Source organism: Uloborus diversus, chromosome 6 (assembly GCF_026930045.1).
Source record: "Uloborus diversus isolate 005 chromosome 6, Udiv.v.3.1, whole genome shotgun sequence".
Taxonomy (NCBI): Eukaryota; Metazoa; Arthropoda; class Arachnida; order Araneae; family Uloboridae; genus Uloborus; species Uloborus diversus.
Window position 1 is genome coordinate 5,967,381 of NC_072736.1, and position 19,233 is coordinate 5,986,613.

Below are 19,233 nucleotides of genomic sequence, written 5' to 3' on the forward strand. Positions count from 1 at the left end.
GATTCGAACTCACGATCTTCGTATTGTCTGCATAATGCTCTGTCCGAATGAACTAATGAGTTTACATTTTGCGATGCAGTGCATTGAAGCAATGCGTAATAAAAAACAGAATTAATTAGTTTTTCAATTAAACAACCGAAACGTGAATTATCGCGGTGTCTTTCACCGAAAGTGGTGAAAAAAATCTTTGAAATGATGCCTCACTTGTGAAATTTGACATAGTATTGAGAAAATCATGGTATTGTCACAAATAAAAAAAAAACTTTGAGAAATAATATGCATGATAATGTCAAATTACATGTGCATTCCTAATGTAGCATAAGACATTCATGGACTCGTATCTTAAAATATTCTATGTCTCTAGTTTCGGACGCGAAAGTTAAACGATGTCAGAAAAAACTAAAAAGCTTTACGATCACTTTTTGCAAAACTGATATTTTTGACATTGGTTTTAAGTGTTTCAATCTACAAATGAGACAGTGAGAAGTAAAGGGCTCTCAATGGACATTTTCAAGTTTGGTGTAAAACGCGCTTAAAAGGTGAGGTCTAGGTAGGCTTTCATTGATTTTTTTTTTCTAAATCATGCTACGGGGGAGGGGCATGATTTAGAAAATAGATAGCACTAGTAGCCCTGGCTCATACCAGGGCTACTAGTACTATTTGTTGCCCCAAGACAGAGGAGAGGTTCACCTACCATTTTACTGGTTATCTTCATATTTTTAATTTTCCACTTACATCCATTTGCTTCTCACTGCCTCAAGCATGCATTTTGCACTTTTATGCAATACTGGTGGCACCCGCACGGTTTTGCCCGCAGTAGAAAATTAAAAGGTCATTGGTTCGCCTGTATATTAACAAATAATGGAGGATGAATTTCTCGCCAATTGGTTATGTTAAATGACTCGCCCATGGCTCATAACGGTTCCACGTTATGATGATTTCGTAACTTACTATTCCACGTTGTGATCATTTGCTCGGAAAAAGTTTCTTAAAATTAGAATATAAAAAACAAAATCGAATTTTCGAAAAATCGCTTCGAGGTGCACCCCCCCCCCCCCATGCTACAAACTAACCTTGTGCCAAATTTCATGAAAATCGGCCGAACGGTTTAGACGCTATGCGCGTCACAGACATCCAGACATCCTCCGGACAGAGAGACTTTCAGCTTTATTATTTGTAAAGATTGTCAAAACAACCTTAAATGACAGAAAGCAGGAACCTTATTATCTGTGAGACTTCAAAAAGCAAAACGGAACAGAGGTCACTTAACAATCCATCCAGCTTGTTAACGAATCAGGATGGATGGGAGGAAGATAATTCCGTCCAGAATACCTTTCCGATGCCTCAGTCTTATTACTTTCCCCTTCCGAACAATAGTGACTCACGTGCGACAAATCCTCCCTCGCGTCCTTAGTTACCCTTCTATATATTTCTAAACAAAGATTATTCCGACGTATTACCGGATTCACTGCGCGTATTTTTATCTGGAAAGGTGATAAGGTCTGTCTGTTCGCCTTCTCGGTTCTCTCCTTCATTTCGTTAGTAATTGAGACGGACACCAGACGGTACTCAATTTGTGAAGCCTCTATTAAAATAGCTAAGTGGATGTCTTATAAGGATTACACGGCACACATGGATCTATAAATATATGTATGGCTAGTGCAGACAGAATTTTCCTCTGGGGTGAGGAGTTAGGTCATATAGCACCAATGATGTTCCCATCAGTTTTTCTGAGGGTATACTCCCAGTAATCCATTACGCACTATATGTACGCGATCATACGCATAATGTGTAATAATATGAAAATTTTTGAAGCTTTAGGGTATACGTTATGTATCTAAAAATTGTTTGAGAGCATACGGTGTATATGGAGTATAACTCTATGGGAACTTCCAGATTTGCCAGACAATATTTGAGAGTAGGTGATGCTGATGTGGATTTTGAAGGATTGATGTCGTTATTCTAATCGGGGCTTTGAGAAAAGTTCTAAATTCTTTCAAAGGGGAATTTTTTGAAGCTATTCCAATTTCAATGGTGTTCAAAAGAGGATGTGTTGTTTTTGGAACATTTTTTCTTATTCTGAACGGATTTTCCGTATCCAGACGGATATTTTTTAAAGTACTGTTGACATTGCAAAACTGTAACACTTATTCACACATAGATTTTTAGAAACTGATGTCCTTATCATAACAGGGAATTTTAGGAAGTTTTTCTCATGGAGAATTTGTGGGACTATTGTTCACATTCCAATGGGAGTTTTAAGGAATTGTTGTCGAGTCTGATGGGGATCTTTAAGAACTCTTGTTCTCAGTCAATAAAAAAAAAGAAAAAAAAAAAAATTAGGGACTAATTTCGAGCAGGGCCGCCTAGAGTCAAGGCGGACACCTGGTTATTGGTCGGGCAAATTAGTTCTAATTTATGCTAACTGAAATTCATGCTAATGGGGTAAAAGTCAGATCTCTTGGTTTTAAGACGCGCTATCATTCTTAATTGGCTGTTGTTTGTCCGTATAAAGGCCATATATATAAAAGGGATTGAATATTTTTTCAGTCCTTATGACAAGCTACATTAGAAACAAAATATTTCGTTTAGAATTGAGACCTCATTGTTCAAAGCTCGTTTCATCTACTTTGATGTGTTTTTAATTTTTTTAATGTGTGGTATAAATATTAAACCACACATTTCAAAACAGAATCAGCTCTAGGTAGTATATTTAAACAACCGCAGAATATGCGATTTTGCATTCCCACTAACATACATGCCCAGATCTGTCCATTAATTAGGGTCTGAACAGGCAAATGATTTTAACTGAATTTAATTTGGTGAAACCTTTCCCTGTCTGTGCGTTAATTAGGGCTTGAGTGGGCTAATAGTTAAACTGGGTGAAATGGAACTCATTTGTCTTTCGCAGACGAAATATGTTCCAAGAAATTGGCAGCGGTATTCGACCGAAAGAAAAAAAAAAGGAAAACTATCTCCCACATGGTTTCGTGTGATAAACAGCACGTACAAAAACTTGAGAGTCAAATCAGTCTCTCCTTGTTCGTCGCCAAATACCTGAGTTGGCAACCCTTTTTTTTTCGCCGGGAACCCACGTGTTGCTCTGCCGTGCAGTTCTTAAGCACACATTTCCTTCCCCTAGGTCCGGATAGCTGCGTAACAAAAAACAGAAGAATTCGGAGATGGTAAGGGGCGGGGTGGGGTGGGATAGGGGGGAAAACGAAACCACGTTGCTCCTCCCTCTTTTTCCGCTGTTAAGCATGCTTTTTAGTGAATGGGTATTTATACCGGCGCGTGCAATCGTCTGCACCTCATTCAATCCCTGGCAGACGATCTCCCCATAGAGTGTGGAGTTGAAAGAACAAAAGAGCGAGAGAAGAGAGCGAAAAAAAGAGAAAAACAAGAGAGCGCGCGACTGTTCAACTTCTCTGCCGAAGCAACAAGTGGGGATTGGACAGGCGACCTCCGGATTAAGCAGTCATGCAGTTTGCAGAAGTTTCGTCCAATTCAGAACGAGTCGTGTTCGATGTTGTGGTGGTCGGGCCTTGCTGAGCGGTGGTCGTTGTGGCGAAAAATCGGCCGCCGCCGACGCGCTGTCACCCTCTTAGTCATCTCCAACCAGATATCGTTCCGGACCTAAGCATTGGACACAGTCCTAAAGGTCGTCAATTTTTCGAAAAAGTTATTTATTTCCATCATTGCATTTTCATCTTGCCTACGAGACTCGGATGGTCGCACCAAGCCTGGACATATTACGGCAGCCCAAAGATTTTCTTGTCAAAAAATTGGAATTTAACAAAGATCATCAACGGAATTTGCGTCAAGAAACTTGCCTTCCTGCTTGCCTATAGTGTGAAAATGAGGCGTTAACTCTCAAGCTATTCATCATCAATTGCCGGGATTTGAATATCAAAAACTAATCATCTGAATTTATTTTCGAGGACTTCAGTGAATTTTTATTTCATCACATTGGAATCGTCAGCAGCTCCAGAAAGTTCCGATGTGAACTTGAATGTCGGACTTTTCCAAGGATTGTGTTGTTAAGCAACAAGATTTATCCGACGTAAAAATTCCTCAACTAAAAGATTCTCCAGCAAGTAAGCGTTTGTTTTTTACTGATCTCCTCATCTTCGAGTATTAACTATTTTCTGGCAATTTTTTTTTTCTTATCTTGCCTTAATGATGCGAGTATCAATGATTTTCAAAATAGCTTTTCCACATTGCAATCTTCCTTGAAGAGTAGAAATGTATTTTAAGTAATTGGAAAAACGAGTATTTCCCTGTCAGCAATTAAATAATTGTCATTGTCACCGTTGGAAAATTCTGATGTAACATCAATGTCAGATTGGATCACGGTGGTGTTTTTTCTCCCGACGTAAAAAATTGTTCTGCCCCAATCAATCAGGCATAACTTTAATTAAACTCCACATCTTCACAAAGAAAATTTATTTCTTGAAAATCGTTTTTTGCCCTTTTAAGGCCAAAAAAGTAAGATAAGTACGGCTGTCAAAATATTTGCTCCTTTTCCCAATTTTCGTTAAAAATCATTGAATACATAATTTTTCAAAAGCAATCATGTTTATGAAAAAAAATGTCCAACATTTTCTTCTCCGATAGCCAAATAATTACGTTTATCATCAAACTTATCTTCAACCAGAGTTAGTATTTTTTTCTGTGATATTGAATTATAATATTTATACAATTTTCTTCAACGAGGAAGAAATGCTACCTTTTATACGTTTAGAAAAAAAAAAAGAGAAAGGATGAAAAATAAATTAATAAATACATTAATACATGACTTAAACAAAAAAATGAATAAAAAAATAAATAAATAAAAACATTAAATAACAAAAGCTTGAATATAATGAATTCCAGCATCATTTCAAAACTTTAGTTAAATAAAGTCACAAGTATTTCTTAACTTCCACAAGGTTGATTTAAATACCTCTCTCCCAATGATGAGAAAAAGTTTTCGCCCTGCCACCTACTGGAGAAAACATTTCGCTATATATTTAAAATGATATGGAAGAAGATATATTGCTTAAACCACTCATTTTGCTTCTAAGATAAGGAAGCAACAACGTTATATTTTGGAACCGTTGATGTTATACTTTCTAAAAGTATGGATATTTTTTTTCAAATTGAATTATATTATGATGAACTAAGTTTTCTGAAGAGTGATTTGATTACTGTATTTATTATTTGTGTGTGATTTAATTAATGATTTTAATAATCAATACACTCATATGTGTTTTTGTATGTTTGGTGTAATATCAAGTTTACTGTTAAATAAGAAATAACAGCGTCAAATAGCACAGATTGCAGATTGCTGCAGACACGTGTTTCGGCGTTATAAGGAACGCCTTTTCAATGCAAAAGAAATCAGCTTATGGGTAACGTTATTTCGAACTTTACTTTTTATGCCCAAGTGTATTTATTCACTGGCTTAATGAGATAGTTTTTCTCTCGTTTAATACGCATTGTTTTGCTTAAAACATTCGTCGTAAATGTGAGGCACGAAAAATAAGATAAAAGGTGTTCAGGTAAAAGTTAAAATTGTCTTTTTCAGAGATACGTTATTGATTTTGTATTTTGCGAGTTAACATTTTGGTCGAAATAGTATGAACAAATCTTTCGTGCAATTAGCGGAGATTTTGATGGAGCGAGAGATTACAGTGAAATCCCGTTACAACGAACTTCAAGGGACCGCCAATTTTATTCGTTGTAACGAGAATTTCGTTGTAATAGAATTCAAATAATGTAATGGTAATTATATAGGGGCTGAGAATATATTTCGTTGAAACGGAAATTTCGTTGTATTGGTATTCGTTGTAATGGGATTTCACTGTATTTCTTATATGGAGATGATTATAGGAAAGAATAGGAAGGAAAAAAAAAAGAAATTAATGATGCTAAGGCAGATGAAAGTGATATGGGTTTTCCTGGCTCAATAAACTGTCTGTTTAAGATCAAAAAGTACTTAACCTTTTGAATCTTTTTTTTCTTCTTAAATCATACTTTCGTGAAGGTTTCTCAACTGGCGGTTCGGCACCGGTCCTCTGTAAAATTTAACCATTCTTCAAAGATTTTTACTTGTTCTCTTTGAAGAAAAAAAAGAAAGTATTATTAAAAAAGATAATAACAGAAGCATTTTATGAAATACTTTTTCTACGACAATGTGATTATTTTCGTAATTCTCTTCAAAGGTTTATTTGCACAAAATGTACAATGACTAGTTATTACAAATCTCTATTTAGTTATTATTGTATGTAAATCATTATACAAATTTTGCAATCAATTTATGTAACAATTTTTTTTTTACCTAGTATTTTTTTTTTTTTTTTTTGTGTGGAAAAGGAAGCCCCCTACCCCCTGTTTTGTTTCTTCCCAAACTTTTACCAGCCGAGAGTTAAAAAAGGATTAGAAACGCTGCTTAAGAGATTAGATTTCCCCCCGAAAACAGCATTGAATTTCATAGGAAAAGGAGGGGGGGGGGGGCTTCTGAGGGGATTCAGAATTACGATATTTCCAGGGAAAATGGTAAAATTTTGAATTATTGAATCCCCCCCCCCCCTTTTTTATTTTGCAATCTGCGAAAGGCTCTCCAAAGCACTTTTCTTTTTAGTTCGGACCCTGTTTCGACATTAGCGAACATTAAAATTTAATATCTCTGCGCCTGCTACAGATAAATCAACAACAAAGCATTTTTTGAAAGATAATTTCATGCTATTCAATGTGTAAAAATGTTTTTATTCATAAAAACATAGTTTTCGAAATATTAAACGAAAACTAAAAAAAATAAATAAATAAATAAATAAATAAAATAAAATAAAAAAAACCACACACACACCCAAAGTTCAAGATACTTTGGGCGATTTTTTGATCAACAACCCGGTATAAACATATTCCTCTACCATAATGATGATTAAAAATCGCGTTTCGTTTAAAAACAGATTAGGGTGGAAGGAGGGCAGAAATGTACAGTAGGATCTTAGACTGCAATCTTATTCTTCTTGTAAATAAGTGGTTCTCACGGTTATAAGATCTGACAATATATTGCCAATCTCACATTGCCCCTGATGTCAACTGAGCGAGATATGTTCTATTTCAGAGCCCGCGCAGCGCCCCCCTCGAAGACTCTTCTCCGCCCTGCTGCTGGCGGTTGCGGTGGCTTGCGCGGGCGCCATGCCGGCCGGCGGCAAGAAGCCCCGTTGGATCAACCCGTGCCACCTACCGGGGCACCCCTTCGACCCCAACACTGACATGACGGAGGCACCGCCCCTCCGTCTCTCCGAACTCTACGAGGGCGTCAAGGAGAGGGCGAGGGTCGCCAAGGAACACGCCGAGCACGTACGGAACAATTTCGTGAGTAGCCCCACTTATGTTATTTTCATTGCGTGATACTATATCTCTCATTTGTTACTTTATTGTGTACTAAACACTTCTCTAATACCCCCAATTTTTGCATTTTTGTGGGATAAACAACTCTTTAGAGTCCACACTTGTTGCTCTATTGTATAATAATCGCTTCTCTACCCCACCCCCCATTTGTTGCGTTATTGTATCATAAACCGCATCTGCACCCCCATTGGCTGCCTTATTGAATGATAAACACTTTTCTAATACACCCCATTTGTTGCTTTGTCGTATGTTAAACAGTTCTCTAGTACCCTCAATTGTTGCTTTTTTCAGTATAAGCAACTCTTAAAGCCCACACTTGTTGCTCTATTGTATGACAAACCCTTCTCTAATACCCCCAATTTGTTGCTTTATTGTATGATAAACAACTCTATAATATCCACTCCTGCACTGCACCCCCCATTTATTGCTTTATTTATTAATAAACACTTTTCTACAATACACACTATTTTATTGCCTCATTGTAAATATACAATTCTTTAGTCTACTCAGTTTAATGCTTTATTGTATGATAAGCAACTCTCTAATGTTACTTATTTGCTGTTTTATTGTATGATAAACATTTTGCTTATATTCCACATTTGTTGCCTTTTGTATGTTCCCCATTTGTTGCTTTATTGTAAAAATAACAACTCTCTAATACCCGTTATTTGCTGCTTCATTATATGGTAACAAGTCTCTAAAATCCCCAAATGGTTGCTTTATTGTATGATAAACAATTCTCTCTTACCACTCAGTAGTTGCTTTTTTTTTTTTTTTTTGATAAACAACTCTGAAACTCCTTATTTGTTGTTTTAATTGTATGGCATATCGTCTTTGTACAAGCAAAAAGCACACGTAAGGGGCTGCAGCAATCTATAATAGCTCTCTCTATTTCATATTGTAAACCATATTACACAATTACAACATGATGTTTATGAATCTAAAACAATTTAGCTACTTTTAATGATGAATCAAACTCTTTGACTAACCTTAAATCTTTTTTTCGGAAGATATAATCTCTATTGTTTCGCCTCATTTATTTTCTCGCTGTAAATTCTTCAATAACAAATCCTTACTTAAATTTTAAAAATATCGTAGGTAAAAGTTAGTTTTCTGGGGTTCAAAGACCCACTGAAATGTATCCTATGAACTTTTTATCTTGGTGCACTCTTTTTTTCTTTTTTCTTTCTTTCTTTTTTTTTTTTGCTTCACAACTGCAAAATATTTTGCTTTTTAAGGGGGGGGGGATGTCGTCCCTGATGTATTTTTATACTGTTAAAAGACGGAAACCATGACACTTTGGGAATTTTTTGTGAAAATATCTAGGGGGGAAAACACAAGAACGCTCCCTTTTTGTTCTTGATTGTTTGTTTTTCCATGATTTCCTCCCTGCAAGAAGGTTTTACTCGAAGAAAATATTTAACCAATGATAGAATTAATTTTAAAAAAAATGGTTCTTCAAAAAGAAATAGTGTTAAAATTATAATTAAAAAAAAGTAGATAAATACAAAAACAAAATAATAATTCATTTATGTATTGGCATGCAAAAGCTTGAAGCAAATCTGGTGGAATTTTATTGCTTGTTTGAAGCTTTTTTTAAACTTAGTTTCTTACAAATAATGATTAGATATGTAATAAGATATTGCGCTATGCTTGCTAATTTAATGCAATATTTGTGGAAACGAAAAGATGTCTAACGTTAGAGAATAATATTTTAAAAGTTCAATTTATGGGGGGGGAAATTCACAGGGTCATGGTAAGTAAATAAATCAATAAAAATTAAAAAATAAGAAAAATGTATTCGTAAAAATTAGCGGGAAAAAATGGAAAGAGAAAAAAATAGTTTAAAATAACAAACACTGGTCATCATTTTATCCAGTGATACATTAAAGCGTAAATTCGGTGTAATGTATTTAAAATTTCGTATTTATTTAGATTAATTTGGATAAAAATTTTCTTTTTATGTAAAAAGCATGTTTCATTTAGACATTTAGCACATTATTGGAAAGTGAAAGTGTCAATTCAGTCATTTTCAGTATTCATTTCTTTTTACTATACTGAATGGATATTAATGATTAAAGAGGAATAACGTGAAGAAAATGGTACGCATCGATGTAATTTTAAAATTTATACGATAAGGATTTTTAATCATTATTTTTACAGAATGGGGTCGTTTCCAAAATTTAAAAAAAATATTTTTTTTCTGAAAGAGCATGCTTAAAAACATAGGATCTGACCATTTTTTAAATAATTTATTTAAGTTTAATACTTTTAAAAAAATTACTTAAATCGGTGCGCTTTCATTGTTTACACTTCTGTCGTGTGACATCAAAATGATGAAACGCCATTCAATGTTGCCATTCACAAAACAAAATATTTAATTTGCATCTTTACTCACGTGTATTGGCAACGATATGGTTGATAGCAAGCGTAGAGCGCAATTTTAATTCGCTGCTTGATTATCATAATTTGGAAACGTAGTAGAAAGATGCGCCAAATTGCATCATTTGTGACGTCATAAAGACCACGCCTTGTTTGAAAAATCGGACATTTGAAAAAATTAATAATAATAAAAAAAACTGTTGGGAAATTGAAAGTATTTTTATTTTCTGGGCCCATGTGATTTTTTTTTTGTTCATTCTATCCAGTTCAATGACTAAAAGTAAGTTTTGACTGAAGGAAACCACCCCATTGAGGAACAATACGAATCCCTTTTGTTTGGAAATTTAGAAGAAAACATTTACATCGAATCTTTTTGACACAGTGGCGCACACAACAATTTCTTTCTCGAAAGGGGGGGGGGGGACCAGGATCGAAGGTCCATCATTCTCATATCACGCATCCAAACATATTATTCTGATTTTATCGATTGTTGGGAACAAAAAAGACATCAAAAAAAAAAAAAAATTGAATAAATACTTAGGATTACTCAATAAAATAAATGTATGGGTAACAAATACCTAATTAAAATACCAGCCTAAGAATACAAGAATGAATGTATTTACTTTTCTCGTGGTTAAAAATAAAAACAGTGAAGCGAAATCATCATTCTAGAAAAATTTATGTTCACATATACAGTTCGATTTTGTAGGGGAAGAAAGAGAGACAATAAATGTTTTTTTTTTCATTTATTACATCTGAAATTATTGTTACCTTTGCTTAGAATTATTTTGCGTACATAAGATTTCATACATAGGATTATAGTCAATTTAAAAAACTCAAGGACCATGGGAGGGGTCCGGACCCCCTGGACCCTCCCCTTGTGTGTGCCACTGACTTGACATTTTAAAAACTCCTCATAACAATCGTTCCTCAATCATAAAAAATGATGTCATAAATATTTTGAGTATTTGTTCAAAATAAATAAATAATAATAATAATAATAACACTTCACAATCAAAAATCCTGAAATTAATTAGTATTTTCTATGATAAAAGAATCTTAATTTACAGTAATTAACCTGTTCCATTTCACCTTGAAGTGACCTTCAAATCCCAAAGGAGTTGTGATTAAATAATAATTTGATATCCATTACAAAATTCTTCAAAGGATATTCGGCCTGCGAGAGATAAAATAAAAGAGGAAATGTTATTTCCGCGCTAACCAGTAATTTCGCCTTAATCCTTTTATCTATTAAAAGAATAAAGATTTTTTTTCCTACTTTCGCTTCCTTATGTTTAATTGTTATAAATTACCAATTCTTTTGATTTTTCATTGATATATCTATATATATAATATATCTTTTTGTATTTTTTTCCATTTATAGTAAGTAACTGAAAAATGCTTTGGCAAAAAAAAGATTATTCTACATACATAAAGACAAAAAAAAAAAAAGTTCTAAAAAAAATCGTGATTTGTAATAAAAAAACTCGTTAAAATAATAAGTAATAAACGCTGTGAATAAATTAAAGACGAATGCATCAATTTTTATTGTAAATATTTCTTTTAAAATAAAAAAATTATTTTTATTTATTTATTCATTTTTTTAGGTTCAAAAAGAAGAAATAAACATTAACTGTTCCCCAATTACGATTATGCACATTTTAAAAATAATATATAGTTCCCTTCTCTTCTACGAAATCGTTGCTACCCATACGATGAAAATGGTATCGCAGAAAACGAAAAATAACTAAAACATTCTTATCCTTCATTGTTTACTAGCATCAGAAGAATAAATAAATAGAAAAATAAAACCAAAAGAACAACCACTGCGACCGAAAAAAAAAAAGAAAGAAAATGCAACGAGTCCGAACAAAAGATACGGGGAAAAAACATTTGTCAAGAAGTCACTTATTTAAACAGAATTGCAACCTTTTTGATTTTTGGCGCATTTATGATCTACTTGGCGATTTTTGTTTTATTTCTTGTTTCGTTGTAAATTATAAAACGTTTCATTATATCAGTGGCGTCACTGTGGGGAAGGGGGGGGGAGGGCTTGGAGGGCGGTTCGTCCCGGGTGTCACCCGTCTGGGGGGTGACACCCTAAGTGAAATTACAATTTTTTGCGTCTAAAACGCAGATTTGTAAGAATAAAATACAATTTTCTTTAATTGCATTATTTTTTGCAATTTCTTTTCTAGCCCCACTTAGCTCTCTAAAATGAACTGCTTAGCGACATTTGATTAGAATTCTACGTTCTCATTTAGTTTTGCATTTATTCATCTGAAAAAAAAAAATATATGCATGAGTTTTGTCACATGATTTTCAGCAAAAATAAACGACCTTTGGAAATAGTAACTCGGTTTCAAAAAATTTTTCAATGCGGATATTGGGAGTACTAAAACACACACACATACATATTATATTTTTAGTATTCTCCCACCAGTACAGTTTAAAATAAATTGTTCATAATCATAAAAAAAACGCTTTAGCCTCCCCCCCTTTTTGTTTTCAAAGTTCTTCAATCATTTCAAAAAAAAAAAAAAAAAAATAAATAAATAAATAAATAAATAAATAAATAAAATAAATAAATAAATAAAAATAAATATGAGGGCTGTTCAATCTTTATTAATAATAAAGATCAAAGTCTCTCTGTCTGGAGGATGTCTGGATCTCTGTGACGCGCATAGCGCCTTGACCGTTCGGCCGATTTTCATGAAATTTGGCACAAAGTCAGTTTGTAGCATTGGGGTGTGCACCTAGAAGCGATTTTTCGAAAATTCGATTTTGTTCTTTTTCTATTTCAATTTTAAGAACATTTTCCGGAGCAAAATTAACATAAAATGGACGAGTAAGTTACGAAATTATCATGCCGTGGAATGGGAGAGCGAATGAATATAGCCAATTGGCGAGAAATTCGTCATCCATTATTAGTAAATATATAGGCGAACCGAATTTTTTTTTAATTTTTAACTACGGGCAAAGTCGTGCGGGTACCACTAGTCAGTTATAAGACTAAATTTGTAAAAAATACAGAACAACTTTAATCGTCATAATTTACATGTTTTCTTTTAAAGAATGACTTCTGCGGGACTAAATGAATTTATTTTAACGGTCTGTCCACGTCTTAAAAACTTGTGAACGTTAAGTTTGTGAGAGCTATTTCAAAGCCGCCTCCGAAGAGTTTAGACATGCTTTGTTGCTTTCAAAATGTTTGCTTCGTGATGGTTTCTTAAGTTGAGGAAACAGCCAGAACTGACTGATGTAAAATAATTCTGAGATTCCCCTTGATAATAATAGCAGCAGTGTTAATCATTGTCTCTGTGACGGACTTTGAAGGTTGTCCCTCACGTTCAATATCTTCCATATTCTGCTTGCCTTCCTTAAAAGCTTTATGCCAGCAAAAAGTACTGACTCTAAACATTACCTCATCGTTGAAAACTTCACGTATCATATCAAAGATCTCCGATGCTGATTTTTGCAGACAAAAACAAACTTTAATCGCATAACTTTGTTCCAACGACGCTTTCATTTTGTCAACTGGATGCGTCTTGTAGGCGGACACCAACAGGCTTCAATTCAAACACGTGATACTACGGAACATGAGTCTGTACGTGCCAACTATCGGTAGATTTTGTTAATACAGGCAACAGGCATTTTTCATGCCACAGAAATTAACATTCCAATGAGTGGTTCCGCCGCAGTAAAATTAGTCTTATTTCTTGTAGGCGCCCGCCATGTCTTCAATTCAATCACGTGATACTCCGGAACATGAATCTGTACGCGCCAACTATCGGTATTTTTTAAGACAGACAACAGACATTTTTCCTACCACAGGAATTAACATTCCAATGAGTGGTTCCGTCGCAGTAAAATTAGTCTTATTACTTACTAGTGGTATCCGCACGGCTTTGCCCTTAATAGAAAAATTAAAAGATCTTTTGGTTCGCCTGTATATCTACAAATAATGTGTGGTGAATTTTCTTGGAGCTTGTACCCATGTTACGGTTCCACGTTATGATAATTTCGTAATTTACTCGTCCATCTTATAATATTTTTGTTCTTAAAATTGGAATAGAAAAAAAAAACCACATCGAATTTTCGAAAAATCGCTTCGAGGTGCACACCCCCATATAATGCTACAAACTAACTTTGCCGAATTTCATGAAAATCTGCTGAGCGGTCTAGGCGCTATGCGCGTCACACAAATCCAGACATCCTCCGGACAGAGAGACTTTCAGCTTTATTATTAGTAAAGATTGAACAGCCTACGTAAATAAAGTAAAATAAAATTTAAAAAAACCAGACAGTTTATTATAATAATTTTTACTTTCAATTTGCGGTGTTATATCAAGCATATTTTAAGAGAAAATACTCTAAAAAGGATATTAAGTAAAATAATCGTTGTAAAAAAATACACCGTCTCAATTACCGTTCGTTGTTCGTCCTCTCAAACTCAGACACACTTCTGAAATTAAGATGCGTTTTATGCGTCTAATTGCAGAGACTCTCCATAGCAAAACTAAGTTACATGCCAAAAATCTTAGTTTTTGTTTTGAATATTTCTTATGCCTTTGGTAAACTTTGTTTCCCTTTTTTTTTTCTTTTTTTTTCTTTTTTTTTTTTCGTGTGTTTATTACGATGCTCCATACGCCCACTCCCGAAATTGCGTTTTAGTTACGGCTACAGTTAGCTATGTCGTGTTCCGCCAATAAATCTTTAGTTTTATCTGCAGTCCTCAAATACTTCAAGTTGGAAAACTCTGATCAACTGCGAGCTAGAGTAGTAGTAACCGCTGCTTATTAAAATCACATTGGTTCTGAAGACATTTGATTTTATAAAGCGGCTGATTTTATATAGCGGCATACCAGCACTCACTTAAAAAAATTGTAAGATTTTGAAGTTCAAATACTCTAAAAACGAAATGAATTACTTCACTTAGTTTTGTTTCAAGTGTTTCAAAATACAGTTGACATTTTAAGCATGAGGTTCATTTTTCAAATTTACACAAGGGTCTTAATCAAATAACAATGCGCCAATATTTTAACAGAGTTGGAAAGTAAAGAAAAATATGGTTAGAAAGTTTACAAAGTGTTTTGTAAGTTTCAATATTATATTTTTCTCTTTGCTTTAGAGTGAATCGTATAACATCAAGCACTTTTCTGACATCTATTGAAGAGAGCATATTTGGCACCTAAATTTCCTCATCTTCTAAGACTGATTCCTTCACTTCTTGGTGCTTCTTTATCAATTTTTTTCGCATTATATCCAAAAGTGTGATTTTATAAAACGGCGACAGTGATTTTATTAAAGGATGAAAGGATGGTTTTAACATGTTTTGATGTTGCAATGATTCCAGATTTGATTTTGAAAAGCGTCTGATTTTATAATCCAGTGATTTTATTAGTGGCCGTTGCTGTAGTTGAATCAAAAGTAGAATATAATCTCTCCACAAAAAGACCACTCCAAAAGTCACCAAAACTGTTAAAAATCGTCTGCTGTCCAGCCGAGCATGACATCGCCTGTAGAATTCCTCATTCCCTCCTCAAGTCGCTTCCCCCCTGAAAGAATTGTCATCAGACCCTCCCGTGTAAGTGGCCATGAAAAAAGTTCATATAACTCTGTACATAAGCGGAAGCCTACTTTTTGACTTGCCCCCCCCCCCCCCCCTCCCTCCCGGCTTTATTTCCAAGTATATCCGAGCTTTTCTGAGCGCATTATTGTTTCAGATAGTTGTTTATTGCTCCCGTTTCTGGTTATTGAAATAATGTTCACCGTCTTTTGTTGTTACTGTGCGATAGCCGAGTATTAACGGAGGCCCCGCCGCGCGGATTGCTTTGGGGTTGCCGTAAAGAACTCCTGCGTGATTAATGAATGCTGTGTTGCAGAACTCGAGAGGGAAGATCCACATCAAATTCAATTTCAGCTAGTATTTTGGTATTTTGTTCTCATTTTGAATTCATTTTTCAAAAAGTTTTTTTCCTTGCAAGGGTACAAGCTCGACTGGAAAACGGTATATTTACTCTATTCTGTCAGGATATCAGAGTTTTGGTGGCTGTGATTTGTTGATTTTCTGAGCATGATGATTCGCAACAAAAGTTAGTCAAGTGAATCTTTAATTCGAGATCGGCTGTAAACGGGGAGGGGGGGGAGTGCAAAAAACGGTTCCAAATTAACTATTCTTAATCATTTTCCCTAAAATATCATTTTTTCCCCCATAGTTTCTTCTGCACTTGGTTCTGTTTTAACAATTTATCACGTGTTAACCTGCTTAGGCGATTTTTTAAAAACATTATTATAGAACAAATTCCTTAATTCCACGATTTTTGTTATCCCTGCTTTTTTGATAGTGGCTCAATTGTACGTAAAATTGAAATGCTTCGCATAAATAACTTTCGTTGTAACATTTTTGTTGAAACATGTTTTCCAGAATATGACTTTTTAGTAATAATTCAACAAAACACAAAATCTGTATTTCCTAGCATTTTTTGAATGAATTCCTTTGATCAATTGATTTCATATAGCATGTTGTTTGTTATAATTTTGGCTAAAATTGCCTATTTGAGAGTGACTCAGTAAGTAGTAGTGTTTTTTAACTTATTGAATTCCTGCTATTTTTATCATTTATTACCTTTCATACACTTAAGTTTTATTTATTTGTGATTCCGAGCTTTTGAAATTGATTACATTAATATTTGTAAACCATATATTTTTTAGAGATAACTGATTTTATTATTACTTCATGCAGAAATTTCGTGCATTTTCAGCCAATATTTTTTCTAACTCTGCGTGTTTGATAGAGACTTTGTAATCGTTAAAAAAGGAACTTTTACGTATTTTACTCAATGGAATCGTATTATTTTTTTTACTTTTTTGTTATTTAATTTTCGTAGGACAAAAACATTATAAGTTTTGCGCAATGCATTCTGTTTTTTACTCACTATTTAGTCATTCATTCATCATAGCAATTTATCCTACTATTTAGAAATTTTACTTTCTAGACATTTATTTTCATTTATTCTTTGCATCTTATATTTTTAATTCTATAAATTGGTGCTGGACCTATGCGTTTGATAATGATTCTACGGAACGTAATACTAAATACATTTCTTTCATCTTTTTTTGAGCAATCACGATTGCTTATTGTTCTCACTTGACTGTTTTGATGTCCTATCATTTTATTTTCCCAGCGCCACCCTCTGCTCCATCACCGTCGACCGGGTCCTCACGATGCTGCTCCTATAGCGAAAGCCGTCTCCAGGTTGCATCCATGTCCTACACACACGCGCATACATACACAACTACCCACACACGCTTCCCACGCATACATACACAACTACCCACACACGCACGCACACATACACATACGCACACACACAAACACATACACACCTACACACACACAAACACATACACACACACAAACACACACACACATACACCTACACACACATACACCTACACACACAAACACATACACACAACTACCCACACATTCATTCCTGCACAACACATATGCCTACACACACATTCACCCACCCCACACACACTCATACACACAACTACCCACACACTTATGCCAGCACACAGACACAAACACGCATGCCTACACACACATACACATACCCTCTACACACAAACAGACATACCCCCCACACACAAACACACACGCCTACATACACACACTCGTGATTGCGAAAAACATAATTTGAATTCAAGATGTCAAAATTCAAATTAATTTTTCTTTTATTATTATTTTTTTTTAATAATCTTTCCCCCATACTTATCGCATATTGTTAAAGACAATACTACTTCATTTTAGAGATTAACTCAGCTTTCTAAAGTTTTCTGCTTGTTTCCTATTTCACCTTCAGACAGTTTGTTCCCAAAATCTCTTTTCATATTTTAAAAATAAACGACTCCTGCTTATGACTTGCTGAAAGTATTTCTAATTTGCTCATGGTGGTTGGTATATGGGCGAAAATCCCGCTGCCACGAGGTACTAAATTAATTGAAAATGTCATGAATACAGAGTTACCACCAGAGGTCAGTGCGGTTTAATCAGCGACGAACCCATAAAAATGTTTCTCAACTCAACTCCACCCGTGACGCCAATTAAGACGTCACTAACTAACGAATATCATAAATTCTGTAAGTTACTTTTTTGTGAAACGTGTTGTGACGCAAATTATCGTGTTAATTAAAAGAAAAGGATACAGATGGTTAATCTTGATACTTCATTTTCAGTTAGTTAATATTTTCGTTAACTGTGAGCTAATCAAAATATCGGAACGATTTTTATTAAAGCCTACTTGAGAAGCAAATCTCAAAACTCAAGCTTTAGCGTTTTTTTTTTTTTTTTACTTCATTGGGGTTGTTTCCTTCAGTCAAAAGTAATACTTTTAGTCAATAAAATTGATAGAATAAGCAAAAAAAAAAAAAAAAAAAAAGTCCCAGAAAATACTTTTATTTTTCCAACAATTATTTTTTAATTAATTTTTTTAAATGTCCGATTTTTTTCAAACAAGACATGGTGTTTATGACGTAATAAATGATGCTCTTTGGCGCATCTTTCTATCGCGTTTCAACGTTAGGATAATCAAGAAGCAAATTAAAATTGTGCTCTACGCTTGCTATCATCCATATCGTTGCCAATACACGTGAGTAAAGATGCGAATTAAATATTTTGTTCTGTGAATGGCAACACTGAATGCCATTTCATCTTTTGTGTTGTCATCGGCAGAAGCATAAACAATGAAAGTTCACAGATTTAAGTAATTTTTTAAAAATATTAAACTTAAACAAATTATTTAAAAATTCGTCAAATCCTATGTTTTTAAGCATGCTCTTTCAGAAAAAAAAATACTTTTAAAATTTTGGAAACGACCCCATTGTTGTATATTGTTTAGTTTTTGAATCATTTTTTCGTTAGCCATGATTGATTGTATTTTTTCAATTTGAATGATTTTTAATTTTTTTTAAAAATAATCTGAATAATTTTTTTTTCAGAACAATAATAATAATTATTTTTCGACTGATTGTATTGTTGCTGATCTACCAATATGGTCAATCCATTTTCAGAAATGAAACATTTTTGCGCAAATATTTGAATTTTATTCTCCGAATTTTGAACTTAAGCTTTTAATTTCGAAATTTTATTTGAATATAAGGTACCACTAACGTATCGTTTTATAAAGTATCGACTTTCTAAAAAGTTTCGTTCGTGTTTGTGGGCGTGCAAGTACATCCTGAAACTTTTGAAAATTCTTATTCCGCTTAGTATGGGATTTAGAACATTGCTTCTTCCGTAGCACAAGAGTTAATTATACTTTGTTCTTATTTTCTTTGTCGACTAGTTTCAAGCAAAAAAGAAACGTTTTTAGATGGAGTCGGGTATGAAAGTTTTGCGTTAGATTTCCATCTTTATAAAAATATTCTATAGGGAGTAAAACG

At 34.1% G+C, this 19,233-nt stretch overlaps 1 protein-coding gene across 1 annotated transcript in view; it reads left to right on the forward strand.

Moving 5' to 3' along the window:
• The first annotated feature begins 4,012 nt into the window (after positions 1-4,012).
• The window catches only part of LOC129224174 (uncharacterized), a 41,053-nt gene continuing 25,832 nt past the window's right edge, over positions 4,013-19,233 (forward strand). The window contains exons 1-2 of the mRNA XM_054858591.1: positions 4,013-4,097; positions 7,112-7,350. Of these exons, the coding sequence (XP_054714566.1) occupies positions 4,013-4,097; positions 7,112-7,350 (324 nt within the window). The remainder of the gene's footprint in view (positions 4,098-7,111; positions 7,351-19,233) is intronic.